Source organism: Rutidosis leptorrhynchoides, chromosome 5 (assembly GCF_046630445.1).
Source record: "Rutidosis leptorrhynchoides isolate AG116_Rl617_1_P2 chromosome 5, CSIRO_AGI_Rlap_v1, whole genome shotgun sequence".
Taxonomy (NCBI): Eukaryota; Viridiplantae; Streptophyta; class Magnoliopsida; order Asterales; family Asteraceae; genus Rutidosis; species Rutidosis leptorrhynchoides.
The window spans coordinates 29,373,557-29,398,697 of record NC_092337.1 but is presented as its reverse complement, the minus strand read 5'-3'; the positions used below and the strand labels follow the sequence as shown (position 1 = coordinate 29,398,697).

Genomic DNA, 25,141 nt, shown 5'->3' with positions numbered 1-25,141 from the left:
TTCTCTGTTGGAGTAAAGGTAGCTAGCATTGCCATTTTCAGAAATAGATAAAAGATAAAAAAAAATATTTGTTTTTTTTTTAAATTTTTAATTTTTTTTTTTATATATAAAAGGAGGGGGAGAGAGTTTTAACTAGGAGTTTTTTTTTACTCTTTCCAAATTCCTTTCCAAAACAGAACCAAAAAGAAAGAAACCGGCGATGAACAGTGGCCGACGGCGATGAACAGTGTCTGACGGCGGCGGTGAACAGTGACGCCGGAGATGAACAGTGACCGGAAAAAATCTGAAAAATTCAGGGTTAGGTCGGAATTTGATTCCGAAGCTAATTGTTTTGGCCGTTTTCCCTGATTTAAGCTGGATCGGGCTATATCTAAAAAAAAATCGGAAAATATCCGGCTACTTTTGGTGTTCTTTGAGGCTGAAAATTTTGGTTTTGATTCGGATTATAATTCCGAACTTAGTGTAGTTTGTAATTTTCGCTGATTTGAGGTAGTTGATCTTCAGTTACATTTTCTTCACTTAAGATCATGGCGGTGGGTTTGTGTGATGACGGGTTTGGGTGTTATGACCTGAAAGCCTCGTTTCTGATGTGAAGGTTCAGGCAAGGCTGCAACCACAGAGCATACTACGAGTTTTTAAGGTCATTTTTTTTTGCCGGAATTGTTGCCGGAAAATAGCTTTGCTGCCGGAATTGTTGCCGGACTTAGGCCTTTACAGCTCTTGATACCATATTAACGGTAAGAGATAAAGAGAAAGAAAGAACTGTGTTCTTGTATTTGTGTGTTATACCAGTACATGAGACCTTCTATTTATAGAAGGTATACTTACATTAACAATCCCTAAACTATGATTACAATGCTATATCACAATATAAGTAGTTGTCTAATATGGATGGATTATCGTCCTCCTAGTTAACTCGAATAGAGAAAACCTTATAACTTCTATTGTTGTACACAAATCACCTATAGATATTTTTAACTGTTAATCATTAGATCATAAATTTCAAAATAGTTATATCACGATATCTGCAAGCACACGTGATTGTGTAATAAGTAATAACCAAATTAAAATAAATTCAATACATGTTTGTGAAGATCATGAACAACTAACTAACCTTATGAAAAATTTACCATATAACATTAGTACAACATCATAGCTTATAATCTCGCCGAGATACATTACAGAAAAGAGAAAACCGTACAAATGAATAAAGCAACAGAAACTGATTTAACCGTAACAGAACTCGGAATCTTCCCTTTATCTTTACGAAAAAATAGCGCCGAGTATATTGGTAAGTTAAGCATCACCAATGCAACACAAAGTACAGCCTGAATCGCCAACTCCTCATAGTACACTATTCGAGTTTTACTTTCCATTAAAGCTGATTTTATAACGAACCCAATAAAACAGAACAAGTTGATCGTCGATAGTGTAGTAACAGTGGTCGATAAAGGTGACGACACACCAAATTCCATCATTTCTTTATTGTATCTTTGTTGAACGTCATTATCAGTCACTTTTGAGCTGATTACAAACGATAAATCAGAGCCCAAAACGGTGTCGAGAAATGCAAAGAGGTATGAGCTTGTTCGCTTGTACATCCAGATCCTGCGGTCGTTCCACCACCCTTTTGTGGTCCCACCAGATTTAATGAATTCGAGGAAGTCGAAAATGGAGATGCAGATCATTATGTATGCAAATGGGAGAAACCATCCACTTGTTACCTAAATTACAATATATACATACATACCATTACACCTAGGATATGTTTGGTAAAAAAAAATTTAGAACTTCTGGCTTCCAACTTTTATGAAAAAACTATTATCTAATAAAAAAACTCCGATCATGTTAAAAGAGCTTAGAGCTTTTAGATGGAGGGAAAAAGGCTAAAAGCTACAAAAACTAGCGTTTAATAAAAAGCTCATAATTTTTGTCAGTTTACTATTTTTTTAAAGGCTGCAACTACTTTGCCAAATACCTAATACATTTAAAAAGCTAACAACTATTAACTACTAGCTACCAGCTAACAACTATCGGCTATCAACTACTAGTTACCAGCTAAGAGCTATCAGCTACCAGGTAGTTTTCCAAACATACCCGAAGGCTGTTTGTATAGAAACACATATCCAAATAACAACTTTTGTGTCAAAAGTAATATTTACAGCGGTTAACGTACCGAAGGGAAAAGTGAAACGCCGCTGAGGAGACAAACGGAAGGTATAATGGTGTAGTACAGAGTAGGCAGTGAAGAGGGAGACCATAAACAGTAGATCAAATAGCCCATCAGTTGAGCAGGATGAATCTTTCCTAGCCCGTACCAAACCGGGCTATATTTTGAAATCAATATCAGTAGGTCCCCTTCAGACCACCGTTTATGTTGCACGAGGGTCTGGTCAAGTGTGGTTGCAGCAACGCCAAAAAATGCATCTCTTTTCGGATTGTAAAACACTGATTTATAACCTCGACAGTGTATCGATAGCCCTGTTATTACATCCTCAACCGGACACCCGTATTTCAACCCAATCTACAATGCAAAAAAAAAAAAAAAAAAAAAAAAAAAAAAAAGTGAACCTTAAATTGTATTTAGCATTAAACTGACCAACCACCCAACCTGTAATGGTAGTTCTTAATCCAAACCTGAACCCATCAGCTGACCCACCTATTTTATCACTTTCATACTTATATTAGTATAAGCTTTTCGGATTGAACGGAATGCAAAAAAAAAAAAGATATAATAAAGCTCGACGAACCTCTTTGCCCCATTCGGTATTAGTTTCGAAGGTGCAAGTTGCCAGACTTTTTATTTTGTCAATCGCGTTTTCCGTTGAGTCTATGTGATGATTCACCATTTCCCAGTCAAATTTACTTCCATCATTGATGCTTTTCCCTGCTAAAATATCTCTTCGGTGAAAACAGTTTGTTCCAACATATAAAGGCCCGCCCATGCCATCAAAACCATGAAAATCCACCTTCATAAATCCACAAAAACTAGTTATACATGAATGTAATATAAAAGTAAAATTAAACGGGTCAAATGTGTTTAATGTGTTCAAAGTAGCCCAAAGTATACTTGAATGCATTAAACTTTCTACTATTTAATCGGGTACATGTGAGTAAAAAATACTCTTTCTTCCCTGGGTAGCCTGAACATGGTTACCCGTTTATTAATAGTCATATCTGACACTATATATTTGTTAAATAAAAACTAATTTTGTCAACCCAATACTCATTTTGTGACATGTAGATTAGCAATTCATTTTGTGGCATGTAGATTAGCAATTTTTATTTCTCACCTCACGAATAATTCGAAGAGAACCACCATAAACTTCATTTTTGGTAAGATTTACAAACGATTGTGGGTACTGAACAAAAGCAATCTCATGACCTTTTTCTTCGTCCATGAAGAAGCAAAGGGCGTCTCTCACAGTATCTCTACAATTCGAGTACATATCACAATCAACAGTCAGAATTATCGCACCATTGCTTATCATCGAGGACACCCGTATCTGCATTACATATCATGTTTTCATCAAACCTGCACACAATGAAAATGTGCAAAATTGAATGTAAATATTACGTACCAATGCATTCAAGGCTCCGGCTTTGAAGTTATGAAAATGGGTTGGTCTTTTTTCCCTAGCCATATATACTAATTTCGGAAGCCTATGCCCTTCTATATCTTCATTATCGTTAAGTAAAATCTGCAAAATTTAGACAACCGTTATGGGACTAATATGAGGCTACAATTTCAACCTATTTCATTATAAGTTTGTTGGTGTATGATCACGAGAACAAGACTTGGATACAATCTGCTCATTATATCACATTTAAATTTGATCATATTTAAGAAACCTTGACAACATTGGCGGACATTGGCGGACGCAGGAAAATTTTTCGACGGGGCAAAATGTTAGATATTTGATAAAAGCAATTAAGCGGGGACAAAATGTCGATTTTTAACATATAAATACACTAAATGCTGAAACACATAAATACATTGAAAAAATTTGGGTCTTTGGGGCAGCCGATCACGGTTGACCCTTCTATGGTCCGCCCCTGCGTTGACAACTAAATGGTTAGTCGAAGATCAAATCAGTCGAAAAATTAAAGCTTTTACTTGGACAATGGCGTCGTGATCCTTTGGAGACGTAAACGAATCCCATTCCATAAATCCTTCGTGTTCTACGCGTAGTTCTTCAGGAACTTTTCCTATCTTCGTCACATGTTCAATTTGATTCTTCAAGTCTTCAAACAGTTTCTACAATAATCCAATAAAAACACTCTTATACTCGTAATTAGTAGTTAAAAAATATTAGTACTTAATCAGAATGGTGATTATTATAAGTACCTGTATTATAATAAAATCTTGAATGTGTTTCTCATTTGAAGGTTGAGATGCTGATTTGAAGTAAGCAATTGGGGACTGTGGCTCGATTTTGTATTTCCTGCAGTACGGCAGCCAATGTTTGGAGAAAACCGCAGCCTGAGTGAGAGCGTAAAACGTAAGTTCCGAGCCACCATCATCGGAGAGATAGACCGCGAGCTTCTCAGACGGATAATCATAAGCCAAAACTGATAAAACAGTGTTGATCACCATCATCGGTGGCTCAATTACAGGATCAGCTGTACAAACGAATACATCCACCCCGGGCAACATGTTTCCATACCTGTTTTACATTTTCAATAGTTTGTCAGGGTGTTTTTGACATAACTAGCCTTTAGTTGTAGCTAGTAAGCTTGTATTTCATGTTATAACTCAAGCTTATGTCTTAAAGATGTAAAATGAGGCTCGACCCAAAGTTAGAGCAAGCTAATCAATTACTCATGGCCAAATGGTTTTCATGGAGCCAACTAGAGATGCATACAAGCAGTGGCGGAACATGATGTTTTTGATTAGGAAGACCCAGTTAAGTAAAAAAAAAAATTAGGGAGGCCCATTTAGGTAAAATAAAAAAATTAGTCCATAGAAAACTAGAAAAATTACACTAGTAGCCTAACAAGTTGAGAAGGCCAATGCCCTCTTTGATCTCTACTACCCTCCGCCTCTACATACAAGAACCGATTTTTTAAAAAACCGGTTAAATAACCAAAATTGATTTTTTAACATAGGACTTGGCCCATAATATCATATAAAGGCCACACAAAAAAATCAGGCCCAAGGTAAATCAAACTTGATTTTTCTCTTCTTTTCTTGGTTCCTACCATGGCCTCTATTTTTATACACAACTGTCTTGTTGGTTTCCCTGGTTTCCCTCATCCGGGATACGTTTATAAAATGAGGCCCAGCCCAAAGCTAAAGCAAGCTAATCGATTGCTCGGGGCCTATGGTTTTCATGGAGCCAACTAGAAGCATATACAAGAACTGGTTTTTAAAAAACCTGTCAAATTACCAAAACTGATTTTTATCATATAGCAGTTGGCCCATAGAATTATACTCCCTCCGTCTCCATCTTATGTGTCCACATTTCTATTTTAAGATGTCTCATTTCAAGTGTCCACTTAGAATTTCAACCAATCAAAATGATTTATTCTGAAAAGAGAAGATTTCTTATTGGTGAAGAATTGAGTTAGTAAAATTTCCTAAAACTGTGTACAAAAAATAAGTAAACACTTATAGTGGGACAGAGAGAGTATAAAGGTAAAAAAAGTCAAGCCCGATGGAAATCATACTAGACTTTTCTCATCTTTTCTTGAATCCTACCATGGGCCTCTATTTTTATAGACACTTTCGCGTTGTTGATTTCACTCACTCATCCGATGTGGGATACGTCTATTTTTATACAGAACCTATACTTATGCTTTGTTGGTTTCCCTCACCCATTCGGTGTGGGATAGACAAGAAGCAAACATAACAAGGGTTGTACGTTGGTTAAGCAGGCAAAATACAAAGTCTAATTTGTTGTAGCCAAACCATTGCATTCTAGAACATAAAGTAACTCATAAAACTATATATACGAATACGGATCTACGGCATTAATCAAAAACGACATGTAACAAATAAAAGGAAACTCTACATCTAGTTAATTGGCTCCATTTTATTTAAATTGAGTTAAGTGGCTTTAAGAGGCACGGAGGTACAATTATAAGTAACGATTCGACTTCGACTAGCTCAACCATTAATGGTAATAGAACTCTGCTTAAAGAATGTCCGAGTTCCTCTAACATTGGCGGCGAAAAAATTCAAATAAAATACGTATAAAACTATAAATAGTCTTATATATGGAGTATATAAAATAAAGCATACACAAAGTTTAAAACAAAACAAATATAATAATGAATGTTGAGCACAAAAATACTACAGCTCGCTGACCCTTAAGCCCTTTTTACCTCCTTTAAGAAAATACAGGTTTAAAATATTACATAAAATAAAAAGTTGTGAAAAGAAGTCATTATCATAGTCATCATTAAAACCTCTAATTAAAACCTTCGCTAATGATGGGGAACGAATGCTTGAATGTGAACAAATAGATGTCTTGCAAATTTATGCCCAACAATCACTTTTTAAGTTGTACGCTTGATTTCCTTTGGTATACCACATGATACGATTTTGCCCTTAGCAGTTAGCGTAAGTTATCGAAATAAAAGAGAGTGGACGTGTAAAGCTAGCAGGTCATGATCACCATCTCATACACATCATGCATATATGCATGTCATGCACGTATACGTACACCTCCATTATGTCTAGTTAACTATATATGCATATATTATTAAATTAGAAGATTAATTTGCATGATCATTTAGTACTAGTAATCGTTGTCTGGTTAGTTATGCATTTATTAGATGATTGCATGTTCATTTATCAATCAGGTCCGTCTAAATATCAAGGTTGCTAAATTCGCTATTCGGGATAAATCGGTCGGGATTTTAGTAGAAGCAATCGGCAATTCAGAGATTAATCGGATTGTATTTTATACATTTAAATATTAAACTTTAAAAATTATAAATGTAAATATAGAAGGAAAAAACCATAAACATAAACGTTAAATTTAACATATTTGTCTAAAGCTATTCATATTGTTCAAAAACTTTAAAGTTTTAGTTTAAATTCATGTTAAAATGTTGACTAATTTTGACTTAGACCGACTCTGATTACAAAATTCGATTTTAACTTTTTAATCGACGTGGACTGATTAATTAAACGGATTTTAAAAAATCGGAACGAATTCCTCTTAAAAATGAATAATAGGAGATTAATCGGAGTAATCGAGGATTTTTTAACGCTATTAAATCATGTAAATCTAATTTAATTTAATTTCATGTTCTTTGAAAAAAAAAAAAAAAAAAAAAAAACATTGTTTTAAAGTATAAATATGTACTTTAAGAGTTTAAGTTGATTAATTATTATGAAAGATAAACGGCTTAAAAACTTTATGTTTTATTTTGGAGTCTAGCCAACTCAAACTAATAAAAACATTTATTTATTTATTTATTTATTTTTACGGCGATTTTTTGACATCAGTAGAATTTATTTCAACGACCTTCATCATTTGCACGTTTCACACACGTTTCAATTGTTTTAAAGAAAATCATGTCATCCCTAAGGATCAAACATATTACCTCTCCTTATCCCATGACACAAAGTACATGGGGTTACCCTCAAGTTCTAATAAAAGATTTATTAAATTTTTAATTTGAGTTATTTGACTTTGATAAAGCTCTAACTCTAAAACTCAATTATTGACTTGTTGCGATCGAGTAATTCAAATTATTTACTTCATTAGCTTTTCAGTGATCTACAATATAATATGATGGAAACATGTGTGTATAATATTGACTTTAGATACAAAGAAGAATTCCAATTTTAGACGTTTTGTATACAATAATTCTTCAATTTAGACGTTTTATTATGGTGCGGGTCGTTTTTAGTAACCATACGTTTTAAAATATTAAAACATCATAAAAAAGTTTGTATTTTTTTTTTAACAGCCAAAATGATATATAACACACTCTCTAGCAAGACGTTAAGGGAAAACACGAAAAAAGTTACAAAACATTTACAAAAGTATAGATAACCATGAATTCTAAACTGAAACTAAATGGCCTCTATATTTTAACTAACGATACGAAAATAACTTAATAACATCAAGAGGCTATTTTTGGTATAAAAAAAAAAAGTTCATTAAACACGGTACCGTTTCTAAATCGCGAAATGACCCATAAAAAGTTTGTATAATAATACTAACTAATGTTCCAAAGACCATAAAAAGTTTGTTCAGCTATTCAAATTCACTTGTTAAAATGTATTAATGTATAGTATATAGTAGTTATATACTATTAACTTTAAAACTACTCTACATAGTAACTAATACTTACTTGTATATATTGGGTGTGTTTGGATTAAAATAGTTGGAGCTGGAGCTTGTAGCTTTTGAGAAAGAGCTGAAGCTGCAGCTTATTTTTTAAGCTGATAACTGAAGCTTATTATTTTTTATAAGTGTTTGATAAATTAGCCAGAGCTTTTTTCGGTTCATAAGCTCTATTTTTTTCATAAGCTACTATAAGTAGCTTATTTTTTAAAAGCTTATGAAATTAATAAACTCTACTTTTAATGTCAACCAAACAAAGCTTATAACTTGTAGCTTTTTAAAACCATAAGCTCAAACTTCTATAAGCTCTCAAAAGCTCGTCACCCAAACATACCCATTATATATAAATATACATTATCCCACAACAATTAACAAATGATGCATACCGGCAAAAAGATGAAATTACCTATATACTGTAGTGACCCGAACTTTTCTATGTTTATATATATTAATTGAGATTGATATTTACATGATTAAATGTTTCCAACATGTTAAGCAATCAAACTTGTTAAGACTTGATTAATTGAAATATGTTTCATATAGACAATTGACCACCCAAGTTGACCGGCGATTCACGAACGTTAAAACTTGTAAAAACGACATGACGATATATATATATGGATATACATATGGTTAACATGAGATTATGATAAGTAAGTATCTCCATAAGTATATTAACAATGAGTTATATACATATAAACAAGACTACTAACTTAAGGATTTCGAAACGAGACATATATGTAACGATTATCGTTATAACGATATTTAAATGTATATATATCATATTAAGATATATTAATATATCATGATATCATGATAATATAATAATTTAACATCTCATTAGATATAATAAACAATGGGTTAACAACATTAATTGAGATCGTTAACTTAAAGGTTTCAAAACAACACTTACATGTAACGACTAACGATGACTTAACGACTCAGTTAAAATGTATATACATGTAGTGTATTTAGATGTATTAAAATACTTTTGGAAGACTTCAAGACATATATCAAAACACTCATACTTAACGAAAATGGTTACAGTTACTTTCCCATTCTTTTCTTTCATCAAGAATTCTAGTCGTATTCTTACCCGTATTATACACAGCTTCAAAACGTACTTACTATGGGTATATACCAATAGGAACTAGCATGGGATTCCACTCTTGATTATGTCATGTATGACTAATCAATTTTAACTTCTACCATGAGCTAGTCAACTAACTAGAACTCCTTTTAACCCCACTCACCACTCACCAATTACCACTCATCATTCACTCCATTTCACTTCCAATTCTCTTTCTAATTATCTCTCAACACACACACACACACTATTATGAACGTATTTTTCCAGTAGTTAATCATCATCTTCATCAAAAATCACTTCAAGAATCAAGCTATAATCATCATAGGAAGAACACTTCAAGAACACTTCAAAAATCCCTTCAAGTTTACTAATTTACTTCCAAGCTTTCTAATCCATTCCAAGTAATCATCTAAGATCAAGAAACCTTTGTTATATACAGTAGGTTATCTTTCTTATTCAAGGTAATATTCATATTCAAACTTTGATTCAATTTCTATAACTATAAACTATCTTAATTCGAGTAAAAATCTTACTTGAACTTGTTTTTGTGTCATGATCCTACTTCAAGAACTTTCAAGCCATCCAAGATCCTTTGAAGCTAGATCATTTCTTGTCACTTCCAGTAGGTTTACCTACTAAACTTGAGGTAGTAATGATGTTCATAACATCATTCGATTCATATATATAAAACTATCTTATTCGAAGGTTTAAACTCGTAATCACTAGAACATAGTTTAGTTAATTCTAAACTTGTTCGCAAACAAAAGTTAATCCTTCTAACTTGACTTTTAAAATCAACTAAACACATATTCTATATCTATATGATATGCTAACTTAATGATTTAAAACCTGGAAACACGAAAAACACCGTAAAACCGGATTTACGCCGTCGTAGTAACACCGCGGGCTGTTTTGGGTTAGTTAATTAAAAACTATGATAAACTTTGATTTAAAAGTTGTTATTCTGAGAAAATGATTTTTATTATGAACATGAAACTATATCCAAAAATTATGGTTAAACTCAAATTGGAAGTATGTTTTCTAAAATGGTCATCTAGACGTCGTTCTTTCGACTGAAATGACTACCTTTACAAAAACGACTTGTAACTTATTTTTCCGACTATAAACCTATACTTTTTCTGTTTATATTCATAAAATAGAGTTCAATATGAAACCATAGCAATTTGATTCACTAAAAACGGATTTAAAATGAAGAAGTTATGGGTAAAACAAGATTGGATAATTTTTCTCATTTTAGCTACGTGAAAATTGGTAACAAATCTATTCCAACCATAACTTAATCAACTTGTATTGTATATTATGTAATCTTGAGATACCATAGACACGTATACAATGTTTCGACCTATCATGTCGACACATCTATATATATTTCGGAACAACCATAGACACTCTATATGTGAATGTTGGAGTTAGCTATACAGGGTTGAGGTTGATTCCAAAATATATATAGTTTGAGTTGTGATCAATATTGAGATACGTATACACTGGGTTGTGGATTGATTCAAGATAATATTTATCGATTTATTTCTGTACATCTAATTGTGGACAACTAGTTGTAGGTTACTAACGAGGACAGCTGACTTAATAAACTTAAAACATCAAAATATATTAAAAGTGTTGTAAATATATTATGTATATATATTATGAACATACTTTGATATATATGTATATATTGTTATAGGTTCGTGAATCAACCAGTGGCCAAGTCTTACTTCCCGACGAAGTAAAAATCTGTGAAAGTGAGTTATAGTCCCACTTTTAAAATCTAATATTTTTGGGATGAGAATACATGCAGGTTTTATAAATGATTTACAAAATAGACACAAGTACGTGAAACTACATTCTATGGTTGAATTATCGAAATCGAATATGCCCCTTTTTATTAAGTCTGGTAATCTAAGAATTAGGGAACAGACACCCTAATTGACGCGAATCCTAAAGATAGATCTATTGGGCCTAACAAACCCCATCCAAAGTACCGGATGCTTTAGTACTTCGAAATTTATATCATATCCGAAGGGTGTCCCGGAATGATGGGGATATTCTTATATATGCATCTTGTTAATGTCGGTTACCAGGTGTTCACCATATGAATGATTTTTATCTCTATGTATGGGATGTGTATTGAAATATGAAATCTTGTGGTCTATTGTTATGATTTGATATATATAGGTTAAGCCTATAACTCACCAACATTTTTGTTGACGTTTAAACATGTTTATTCTCAGGTGAATATTAAGAGCTTCCGCTGTTGCATACTAAAATAAGGACAAGATTTGGAGTCCATGTTTGTATGATATTGTGTAAAAACTGCATTCAAGAAACTGATTTCGATGTAACATATTTGTATTGTAAACCATTATGTAATGGTCGTGTGTAAACAGGATATTTTAGATTATCATTATTTGATAATCTACGTAAAGCTTTTTAAACCTTTATTTATGAAATAAAGGTGATGGTTTGTTTTAAAAATGAATGCAGTCTTTGAAAAACGTCTCATATAGAGGTCAAAACCTCGCAACGAAATCAATTAATATGGAACGTTTTTAATCAATAAGAACGGGACATTTCAGTTGGTATCAGAGCGTTGGTCTTAGAGAACCAGAATTTTGCATTAGTGTGTCTTATCGAGTTTGTTAGGATGCATTAGTGAGTCTGGACTTCGACCGTGTTTACTTGAAAAATGATTGCTTAACAAATTTTGTTGGAAACTATATATTTTTAACATGTGAATATTATGTGATATATTAATCTCTTAACGCGTTTGATATTATGTGATAGATGTCTACCTCTAGAACAAGTTCCATTGACTCGCCTAATAATAATGAAGAGTCAAATATAAATTGGAATGATTCGTGGACTGATTCACAAGTTCCCGAAGAGGAACTGGAAGAAGAGTCGGAACCGGAAGAAGAATCGAAACCGGAAGAAGAATCGGAACCGGATGAAGAAATAGAACCGGTGGGGGAAATAATAAAACGGTTAAGTAAAAGAAAATTCTCAACCAACCGACCAAGGTTAATTATGGTCAATGGTGTTTCCGCCAAGGAAGCAAAATATTGGGAGGATTACCAATTCTCCGATGAATCGGATTCCGACGAGAATTCCGATGATGTTATAGAAATTACCCCAACTGAATTTAAAAAGGCAAAAGAAAATAATAAGGGAAAGGGCATAAAAATAGAGAAATCTAATTCCAACCCCGATGAACTTTATATGTATCGTCAACCCCCGAAGTCCTTAAGTTGTAACAATGACCCGAGAACCTCTAAACCACCAGGTTTTTCTAAACCAATGTGGAAAACGACGGCTCGTATTAGGGAAACATCATATATCCCTAGAAACTTGGCAAAACGAACCAAAACCGAAGAAGAAGAAACAAGCGAGTCGGAATAAGATAGTTGTATTCGTGTGGTGTAATATATGTAATATAGTGTGCTTATGATTTATGATATATGTAAAAATTGCTTGTATTAATAAGTATTTTTTTTATGAATCTAACTCTTGTTCTATTTTACAGTATAAAAACACAAAATGGATAGACAACCCAATATTTTAAGAGACCTACCCGGAGACATGATTGATGAAATCTTGTCTAGAGTCGGTCAGAATTCTTCGGCACAACTATTTAAGGCGAGATCAGTTTGTAAGACATTCGAAGAACGTTCCAAGAATGCCTTGATTTATAAAAGGCTTTCGTTTGAAAGATGGGGGATATCACATTGGGAAATTCATAAGTTACGATGTGTTTACTTTGACGCATATATTGCGGGGAACCCAAATGCTATTTTACGCAATGGGTTAAGAAATTATTTTGACTCAATATATCCGAATATTGGACTTCGTGATTTAGAAAAAGCGGATAACATGCAACATAAAGAAGCATGTTATGCTTATGGATTAGTAATGTTCGCTTCTCACCAAAGTGAGAACAAGAACATCGGGCTACAACTATTAAACAAAACGTTCCCACAAGTGACGGAGTCGGTAATTGGGGTAAGAAATGAGGTTTTTAGATTGTTACGGGACTGTTGGACATTACGTAACCCTCGTCCCTTTGACGACGCTACAACACGCTGTCTTATCAACGGCCATAACGGTTATGTTCCACAAGACCAAGGATGGGAAGTAGTCCTAGTAAAACCAGAATGCATGACTTGTTTCTGGACGTATGAATTACGTGTCTTTATTGCCTTTGCTGAACGACTTGTGTACTAGCTAGAATTATCTTCACAACTATCTTGTATCAAAGTTATTGTGTGCTATATTTCATGCTTTATGTAAAATAAGCGGTATTGTAAGTTTGTAAAATATTGTATAAAAGTTTGAACGCGAAATATTATTATAATCAGTTTTTCATATAGAATGATAGTAGTTGAATTGTATATTAGCTACTAAGTATGAATTTAACGGGTAGGTACTACCCGAATTTAAACTTATAAAACGCTAATATGAAGAAAAAGCTTTTATAAATGAGTTCATATTATGCTACGAAATACTATTAACTACTCTTAATATTCTGTATGATTAACTTGTTCCATTTGACTATTTTGAAGGAAATGGCACCGACTACTCGACACACCGTGAATATGAATGAAGAGGAATTCCGTACTTTTCTAGCTTCAAACATAGCCGCAGTACAGGCTGCGCTACATACCAACAATAACCTTGGATCTAGCAGTACAGGAAATCGTGTAGGATGCACCTACAAAGAATTCACTGCCTGCAAACCTTTGGAATTTGATGGAACCGAAGGACCGATCGGATTGAAACGGTGGACCGAGAAGGTCGAATCGGTGTTTGCCATAAGTAAGTGTACTGAAGAGGACAAAGTAAAGTACGCTACGCATACCTTCACAGGTTCTGCGTTAACATGGTGGAATACCTATCTAGAGCAAGTGGGACAAGACGATGCGTACGCACTACCGTGGTCAGCATTCAAGCACTTGATGAACGAGAAGTACCGTCCCAGAACCGAGGTCAATAAGCTCAAGACAGAACTTAGAGGGTTACGAACCCAAGGATTTGATATTACCACGTACGAAAGACGATTCACAGAATTGTGCCTATTGTGTCCGGGAGCATTCGAAGATGAGGAAGAGAAGATCGACGCGTTTGTGAAAGGATTACCGGAAAGAATCCAAGAAGATATAAGTTCACACGAGCCCGCCTCCATACAATAGGCATGTAGAATGGCTCACAAACTAGTGAACCAGATTGAAGAAAGAATTAAAGAACAGACTGCTGAAGAGGCCAATGTGAAGCAAGTCAAAAGAAAGTGGGAGGAAAACGGTGATAAGAATCACCAATACAACAACAACAGCAATTACAACAATAATCGCAACAATTATCCCAACAATCGCAACATCAATCGCAACTACAACAAACGGCCCAACAACAACAACAACAACAACAATAACAACAACAACAGCAACTACAACAATCATCCCAACAACAATAATAACCGCAACAACAACAACAATCAGAAGCAACTATGCCAAAGGTGTGAAAAGTATCACTCGGGGTTCTGCACCAAATTTTGTAACAAGTGTAAAAGAAATGGTCATAGCGCGGCGAAGTGTGAGGTCTACGGACCAGGGGTTAATAGAACGAAAGGAACAAATGGTGTCGGAACGAGTAATGGCGGAGCAAGTAGTGTCGGAGCAAGTTATGCCAATGTAGTTTGTTATAAATGTGGAAAATCGGGCCACATTATTAGAAATTGCCCGAACCAGGAGAACACGAATGGACAAGGCCGTGAAAGAGTTTTCAATATTAATGCGGCAGAGGCACAGAAAGACCCGGAGCTTGTTACGGGTACGTTTCTTATTGACAATAAATCTGCTTACGTTTTATTTGATTCGGGTGCGGATAGAAGCTATATGAGTAGAGATTTTTGTGCTAAATTAAGCTGTCCATTGACGCCTTTGGATAGTAAATTTTTACTCGAATTAGCAAATGGTAAATTAATTTCAGCAGATAATATATGTCTGAATCGAGAAATTAAACTGGTTAGCGAAATATTTAAGATTGATTTGATACCAGTAGAGTTAGGGAGTTTTGATGTGATAATCGGTATGGACTGGTTGAAAGAAGTGAAAGCAGAGATCGTTTGTTACAAAAATGCAATTCGCATTATACGAGAAAAAGGAAAACCCTTAATGGTGTACGGAGAAAAGGGCAACACGAAGCTACATCTTATTAGTAATTTGAAGGCACAAAAACTAATAAGAAAAGGTTGCTATGCTGTTCTAGCACACGTCGAGAAAGTACAAACTGAAGAAAAGAGCATCAATGATGTTCCCATTGCAAAAGAATTTCCCGATGTATTTCCGAAAGAATTACCGGGATTACCCCCACATCGATCCGTTGAATTTCAAATAGATCTTGTACCAGGAGCTGCACCAATAGCTCGTGCTCCTTACAGACTCGCACCCAGCGAGATGAAAGAACTGCAAAGCCAATTACAAGAACTTTTAGAGCATAGTTTCATTCGACCAAGCACATCACCGTGGGGAGCTCCTGTTTTGTTTGTCAAGAAGAAAGATGGTACATTCAGGTTGTGTATCGACTACCGAGAGTTGAACAAACTTACCATCAAGAACCGCTACCAACTACCGAGAATCGACGACTTATTTGATCAACTACAAGGCTCGTCTGTTTATTCAAAGATTGACTTACGTTCCGGGTATCATCAAATGCGGGTGAAAGAAGATGATATTTCAAAGACTGCTTTCAGAACACGTTATGGTCATTACGAGTTTATGGTCATGCCGTTTGGTTTAACTAATGCACCAGCTGTGTTCATGGACCTTATGAACCGAGTGTGTGGACCATACCTTGACAAGTTTGTCATTGTTTTCATTGATGACATACTTATTTACTCAAAGAATGACCAAGAACACGGTGAACATTTGAGAAAGGTGTTAGAAGTATTGAGGAAGGAAGAATTGTACGCTAAGTTTTCAAAGTGTGCATTTTGGTTGGAAGAAGTTCAATTCCTCGGTCACATAGTGAACAAAGAAGGTATTAAGGTGGATCCGGCAAAGATAGAAACTGTTGAAAAGTGGGAAACCCCGAAAACTCCGAAACACATACGCCAGTTTTTAGGACTAGCTGGTTACTACAGAAGGTTCATCCAAGACTTTTCCAGAATAGCAAAACCCTTGACTGCATTAACGCATAAAGGGAAGAAATTTGAATGGAATGATGAACAAGAGAAAGCGTTTCAGTTATTGAAGAAAAAGCTAACTACGGCACCTATATTGTCATTGCCTGAAGGGAATGATGATTTTGTGATTTATTGTGACGCATAAAAGCAAGGTCTCGGTTGTGTATTAATGCAACGAACGAAGGTGATTGCTTATGCGTCTAGACAATTGAAGATTCACGAACAAAATTATACGACGCATGATTTGGAATTAGGCGCGGTTGTTTTTGCATTAAAGACTTGGAGGCACTACTTATATGGGGTCTAAAGTATTATATATACCGACCACAAAAGTCTTCAACACATATTTAATCAGAAACAACTGAATATGAGGCAGCGTAGGTGGATTGAATTGTTGAATGATTACGACTTTGAGATTCGTTACCACCCGGGGAAGGCAAATGTGGTAGCCGACGCCTCGAGCAGAAAGGACAGAGAACCCATTCGAGTAAAATCTATGAATATAATGATTCACACTAACCTTACTACTCAAATAAAGGAGGCGCAACAAGGAGTTTTAAAAGAGAGAAATTTAAAGGATGAAATACCCAAAGGATCGGAGAAGCATCTTAATATTCGGGAAGACGGAACCCGGTATAGGGCTGAAAGAATTTGGGTACCAAAATTTGGAGATATGAGAGAAATGGTACTTAGAGAAGCTCATAAAACCAGATACTCAATACATCCTGGAACGGGGAAGATGTACAAGGATCTTAAGAAACATTTTTGGTGGTCAGGTATGAAAGCCGATATTGCTAAATATGTAGGAGAATGTTTGACGTGTTCTAAGGTCAAAGCTGAACATCAGAAACCATCAGGTCTACTACAACAACCTGAAATCCCGGAATGGAAATGGGAAAACATTACCATGGATTTCATTACTAAATTGCCAAGGACTGCAAGTGGTTATGATACTATTTGGGTAATAGTTGATCGTCTCACCAAGTCAGCACACTTCCTGCCAATAAGAGAAGATGACAAGATGGAGAAGTTAGCACGACTGTATTTGAAGGAAGTCATCTCCAGACATGGAATACCAATCTCTATTATCTCTGATAGGGATGACAGATTTATTTCAAGATTCTGGCAGACATTACAGCAAGCATTAGGAACTCGTCTAGACATGAGTACTGCCTATCATCCACAAACTGATGGGCAGAGCGAAAGGACGATACAAACGCTTGAAGACATGCTACGAGCTTGTGTTATTGATTTCGGAAACAGTTGGGATCGACATCTACCGTTAGCAGAATTTTCCTACAACAACAGCTACCATTCAAGCATTGATATGGCGCCGTTTGAAGCACTTTATGGTAGAAAGTACAGGTCTCCGATTTGTTGGAGTGAAGTGGGGGATAGACAGATTACGGGTCCGGAGATTATACAAGAAACTACCGAGAAGATCATCCAAATTCAACAACGGTTGAAAACCGCCCAAAGTCGACAAAAGAGCTACGCTGACATTAAAAGAAAAGATATAGAATTTAAAATTGGAGAGATGGTCATGCTTAAAGTTGCACCTTGGAAAGGCGTTGTTCGATTTGGTAAACGAGGGAAATTAAATCCAAGGTATATTGGACCATTCAAGATTATTGATCGTGTCGGACCAGTAGCTTACCGACTTGAGTTACCTCAACAACTCGCGGCTGTACATAACACTTTCCACGTCTCGAATTTGAAGAAATGTTTTGCTAAAGAAGATCTCACTATTCCGTTAGATGAAATCCAAATCAACGAAAAACTTCAATTCATCGAAGAACCCGTCGAAATAATGGATCGTGAGGTTAAAAGACTTAAGAAAAACAAGATACCAATTGTTAAGGTTCGATGGAATGCTCGTAGAGGACCCGAGTTCACCTGGGAGCGTGAAGATCAGATGAAGAAGAAATACCCGCATCTATTTCCAGAAGATTCGTCAACACCTTCAACAACTTAAAATTTCGGGACGAAATTTATTTAACGGGTAGGTACTGTAGTGACCCGAACTTTTCCATGTTTATATATATTAATTGAGATTTATATTTACATGATTAAATGTTTCCAACATGTTAAGCAATCAAACTTGTTAAGACTTGATTAATTGAAATATGTTTCATATAGACAATTGACCACTCAAGTTGACCGGCGATTCACGAACGTTAAAACTTGTAAAAACGACATGACGATATATATATATATGGATATACATATGGTTAACATGAGATTATGATAAGTAAGTATCTCCATAAGTATATTAACAATGAGTTATATACATATAAACAAGACTACTAACTTAAGGATTTCGAAACGAGACATATATGTAACGATTATCGTTGTAACAACATTTAAATGTATATATATCATATTAAGATATATTAATATATCATAATATCATAATAATATAATAATTTAACATCTCATTAGATATAATAAACAATGGGTTAACAACATTAATTGAGATCGTTAACTTAAAGGTTTCAAAACAACACTTACATGTAACGACTAACGATGACTTAACGACTCAGTTAAAATGTATATACATGTAGTGTATTTAGATGTATTAAAATACTTTTGGAAGACTTCAAGACATATATCAAAACACTCATACTTAACGAAAATGGTTACAGTTACTTTCCCATTCTTTTCTTTCATCAAGAATTCAAGTCGTATTCTTACCCGTATTATACACAGCTTCAAAACGTACTTACTATGGGTATATACCAATAGGAACTAGCATGGGATTCCACTCTTGATTATGTCATGTATGACTAATCAATTTTAACTTCTACCTTGAGCTAGTCAACTAACTAGAACTCCTTTTAACCCCACTCACCACTCACCAATTACCACTCATCATTCACTCCATTTCACTTCCAATTCTCTTTCTAATTCTCTCTCAACACACACACACTATTATGAACGTATTTTTCCATTAGTTAATCATCATCTTCATCAAAAATCACTTCAAGAATCAAGCTATAATCATCATAGGAAGAACACTTCAAGAACACTTCAAAAATCCCTTCAAGTTTACTAATTTACTTCCAAGCTTTCTAATCCATTCCAAGTAATCATCTAAGATCAAGAAACCTTTGTTATATACAGTAGGTTATCTTTCTTATTCAAGGTAATATTCATATTCAAACTTTGATTCAATTTCTATAACTATAAACTATCTTAATTCGAGTAAAAATCTTACTTGAACTTGTTTTTGTGTCATGATCCTACTTCAAGAACTTTCAAGCCATCCAAGATCCTTTGAAGCTAGATCATTTCTTGTCACTTCCAGTAGGTTTACCTACTAAACTTGAGGTAGTAATGATGTTCATAACATCATTCGATTCATATATATAAAACTATCTTATTCGAAGGTTTAAACTCGTAATCACTAGAACATAGTTTAGTTAATTCTAAACTTGTTCGCAAACAAAAGTTAATCCTTCTAACTTGACTTTTAAAATCAACTAAACACATGTTCTATATCTATATGATATGCTAACTTAATGATTTAAAACCTGGAAACACGAAAAACACCGTAAAACCGGATTTACGCCGTCGTAGTAACACCGCGGGCTGTTTTGGGTTAGTTAATTAAAAACTATGATAAACTTTGATTTAAAAGTTGTTATTCTGAGAAAATGATTTTTATTATGAACATGAAACTATATCCAAAAATTATGGTTAAACTCAAAGTGGAAGTATGTTTTCTAAATTGGTCATCTAGACGTCGTTCTTTCGACTGAAATGACTACCTTTACAAAAACGACTTGTAACTTATTTTTCCGACTATAAACCTATACTTTTTCTGTTTATATTCATAAAATAGAGTTCAATATGAAACCATAGCAATTTGATTCACTTAAAACGGATTTAAAATGAAGAAGTTATGGGTAAAACAAGATTGGATAATTTTTCTCATTTTAGCTACGTGAAAATTGGTAACAAATCTATTCCAACCATAACTTAATCAACTTGTATTGTATATTATGTAATCTTGAGATACCATAGACACGTATACAATGTTTCGACCTATCATGTCGACACATCTATATATATTTCGGAACAACCATAGACACTCTATATGTGAATGTTGGAGTTAGCTATACAAGGTTGAGGTTGATTCCAAAATATATATAGTTTGAGTTGTGATCAATACTGAGATACGTATACACTGGGTCGTGGATTGATTCAAGATAATATTTATCGATTTATTTCTGTACATCTAACTGTGGACAACTAGTTGTAGGTTACTAACGAGGACAGCTGACTTAATAAACTTAAAACATCAAAATATATTAAAAGTGTTGTAAATATATTTTGAACATACTTTGATATATATGTATATATTGTTATAGGTTCGTGAATCAACCAGTGGCCAAGTCTTACTTTCCGACGAAGTAAAAATCTGTGAAAGTGAGTTATAGTCCCACTTTTAAAATCTAATATTTTTGGGATGAGAATACATGCAGATTTTATAAATGATTTACAAAATAGACACAAGTACGTGAAACTTCATTCTATGGTTGAATTATCGAAATCGAATATGCCCCTTTTTATTAAGTCTGGTAATCTAAGAATTAGGGAACAGACACCCTAATTGACGCGAATCCTAAAGATAGATCTATTGGGCCTAACAAACCCCATCCAAAGTACCGGATGCTTTAGTACTTCGAAATTTATATCATATCCGAAGGGTGTCCCGGAATGATGGGGATATTCTTATACATGCATCTTGTTAATGTCGGTTACCAGGTGTTCACCATATGAATGATTTTTATCTCTATGTATGGGATGTGTATTGAAATATGAAATCTTGTGGTCTATTGTTACGATTTGATATATATAGGTTAAACCTATAACTCACCAACATTTTTGTTGACGTTTAAAGCATGTTTATTCTCAGGTGAATATTAAGAGCTTCCGCTGTTGCATACTAAAATAAGGACAAGATTTGGAGTCCATGTTTGTATGAAATTGTGTAAAAACTGCATTCAAGAAACTGATTTCGATGTAACATATTTGTATTGTAAACCATTATGTAATGGTAGTGTGTAAACAGGATATTTTAGATTATCATTATTTGATAATCTACGTAAAGCTTTTTAAACCTTTATTTATGAAATAAAGGTTATGGTTTGTTTTAAAAATGAATGCAGTCTTTGAAAAACGTCTCATATAGAGGTCAAAACCTCGCAACGAAATCAATTAATATGGAACGTTTTTAATCAATAAGAACGGGACATTTCATATACTAATTTGAAAAGTACTGTTTGTTCATAGTTTATCTAATTCTTTTATTAAAATCGCTTAGTTTAAGGTTAAATTTTAGATTATGAGAATAAAAAAGATATGTTAAAATGGTTTAGTGGTATATGCCCTTCATGAGATTCTCATAAACCTCGATTCAACTTTTTGAGTTATATTCATTTGTTCTTTTTTATCTAAATTTCGTTTCTTTATTTTCCTTTAAAACCTTTTTATTTTTCCTTTTAATTAGATTATGTTTACAACAACAACAACGATTGATGTATGTGGGAGGTGAGATGTAGACAATCTTTCCCCTATCCGAGAATAAAGAAAAGTCATTTCTCCTCCCAAAGTGAAAACACTCTCAAAAGTAGATAAAGTTATCCCTCTCTCTATTCGACGGATAGAGAGATTGCTTCCGAGTGAACATTCGACCAAAAAGTAAAAATTTGTTTTTTTTAAAGTAGAATAAAATTAAAATAAAATTGAGTGAAAAGGTTATAATCAAATTTTCATGGGTAAAACATGTCTGAAATTCAATTTAGTCTCTAAACGGCCACGTCAATAAATCGACACTTGGTGTTGACTCAAAAATAGAGCCAACAATTGGATTATGTTTGTATTTTCAAAATATATATAAAAAAAAAAAAGTTATCTTCTCTTTTTCATAGTTTTTTTTCTTTTGTTAGAGTATTAGTATTGGGTCAGTCCGATTGCATTGTGAGTTGGGTCCGCTAGAGTTTCATTAGTGTTAGGGTTTATGTATCCTATAAATACCGATCAATGAAAGATTAGGTTATCAAAACCATCTGACCTACCGTTTCCACTTCAAATTTGTTATCCTCCGTCATCGACTACTTGTCGGTGAGCGGGAGGGATCCAACTTTATTAGCTTATGTCTAGTCGTTATTTTTCATTTAACTAATGTTGTCTTTTTCCTCAAACAATCACACTCGGCCGTCATATGGAATACTCGTTTTTCTCAAAATTGATCATTTGAGTAATTTTTTATAATTTAATAGATATCAAAGATATAGATAGGATATATATCCATCTTGTGGATAACATTATATTATAGACTCCGTACTATTCAGGCTTGCTTATCTCCGAAGTCAATACTACTGCTAATTTTTACTGTATAAATTTGATTGCTTCTATTGTTTGTTGTTAGGGATGGCAATGGTCACCCGATTTAATGAATATCCATCCGATCCACCCGGTTCGTGATGGATATGGATAATCTAAATGGATATGGATACGGATATGGATGAAACTAAATGGATATGAATATGGATATGGATGAAAAATATCATTCACGGATATATCCATTACCACCCGAAATACATATATAAATACATAAATATAGATATATGCAAACACATTTCCAATTACATATGCATTTACCGTACCCATACATTTTGCTTCGAACCATATAATGAATAAACTATGTATGCATTTACCATCACCTATATATTACAATAAAACACCCATATCTTAGCAAATACTAGTAAATATACAAATTACACGTTTAGTTTGTCATATTTTATGTTAAATAGTATATTTCACGAACTGTGTTGCATCCTCGACAAAGATTACACGTTATATATGTTTGTTATATTACATTTTTATTTATATAACATATTCGGAAATTTTATAACACTTTTTTAAATATCCATTGGATATCCATTAACCCGCTTAATCCATTGGAAATGGATATGGATGGATGAAAAAAATTAAATGGATATGCATATGGATATGGATGAACAGAAACTAAATGGATATGAATATGGATACGGCCACACCCGATCCATATCCGATCCATTGTCATCCCTAGTTGTTGTTGTTGTTTATTACGGAGTAAACATGGTCGGTGTCATTTTGAGTATTTTGACACTGTTTACCGAATTACCGGAGATTATATCTTAATTTATCTTCTACCTTTTTTATCAGCGAATTTTATAAAAAGAATAACCATATATATATTAGCAAAGAGTTGGAAGAAAAATCACAAGGGCATGCATATACCAATCCTGCCACTTATTGTCTAATCTACTTCTATAACAAAGCCAACAAAAAGACATTAAATGTATACAATCAAAAATATACGGAGTACTCGTAAATCGTAGTAATATTTATTCATCGGAGTGGAGCTATAAATAGTGCTATTACATAATTTGTATTTTTACCGTATATGGCAGCTCCTTTTTTTTTTTTTGTTTTTTTTTTTTTTTTTTTTCACGGTCGTGTTAGGTGTTCCTAGCGAAGTCGTTTTACTAGTAAATTTATTTACGAAATATTAAGCTTTGTTAACTGTTGGTACTAAGTTGTGTTTTTTTTAATGTTAGTTGTTCTTAAGTTGTGTTATAAGGCACTTTTTAACATGTGTAAACAATTATGAAAGTTTGTACCTTTGTGAAAGCCTTTGTTTGAAGGTACGCCGGTAAGTTGGATTCCACCGGACTGATTGAGTCAATATCCAATAAACACCCAAACATATCTCCGCCACAAACATCCCAACGCTCCATCGCTGACTGCCGTAAACCGTCGCCAAAGGTGGCAATAATAATAATTGAGTTGCTCTATAAACCCATACTAACAATATACTTACCAACACTGTTGTTGCAAATACCCTGTGAATTTTTGTTCCGTTTCCTCTTTGTGTCTCAAATAATGGACCATTTTTGTCTTCCATTTTTTGGTTTGCTCCATGTCGGCATATCTTTTCTCTACTTATATAATTATATAAAATTTTGCTGCCGTTTGAGAAAAAAAGAAGAAAACTAGCAAAGAGCGGTGAGGTTTCAAAGTTTGACTTGGGTAATAAAAGACAAAATATCAAAAATGGTCCCTGTAGTATATCAGAAATCACTTTTAGTCCCTGAACTTATTTGTTACTTATTTGTTGTCTAATATAGCCTCCAAAATTGCATTGTGAATCCCCAATCGTCTCTATGGTGCATATCTCAGGGACCAATTTGAACGAAAAAATGCAAATCACAAGGACCATGGGTGATTTAAAATGCAAACTACGGGGACCGTTAGAGATTCAAGTACAAATCACAGGGACTATTCTTGATGAAAAAAGGTTAGGGACCACCAGTTATTTCTGGTAAAATTAAAGGGACCACTCTTGATATTTTGTCGCAATAAAAACAAGTGGGGGTGCTACGGGTGACTTGCTAACCCGAATTTTTGGACTCTTCCAATGGGGGTGGGTGACTCGTACTATTGGCCCGTTTAAAATACATATGAATTTCAAATTGAATTGGGCCTGAATTTCAAACTGAT

General features: G+C 34.1%; 1 protein-coding gene across 1 annotated transcript; it reads right to left on the bottom strand.

The window, feature by feature from the left end:
* Positions 1 to 1,024: 1,024 nt before the first annotated feature.
* On the bottom strand, positions 1,025 to 24,621 carry LOC139846479 (cellulose synthase-like protein E1). Its single transcript, XM_071835966.1, has 8 exons — positions 24,262 to 24,621; positions 4,349 to 4,667; positions 4,118 to 4,258; positions 3,582 to 3,701; positions 3,294 to 3,506; positions 2,751 to 2,969; positions 2,177 to 2,524; positions 1,025 to 1,724 (listed from the first exon to the last, which is right to left on the bottom strand). Exons 1-8 carry the CDS (start codon positions 24,543 to 24,545, stop codon positions 1,179 to 1,181), a joined length of 2,190 nt encoding a protein of 729 aa, XP_071692067.1. The 5' UTR covers positions 24,546 to 24,621; the 3' UTR covers positions 1,025 to 1,178.
* Positions 24,622 to 25,141: the final 520 nt, after the last annotated feature.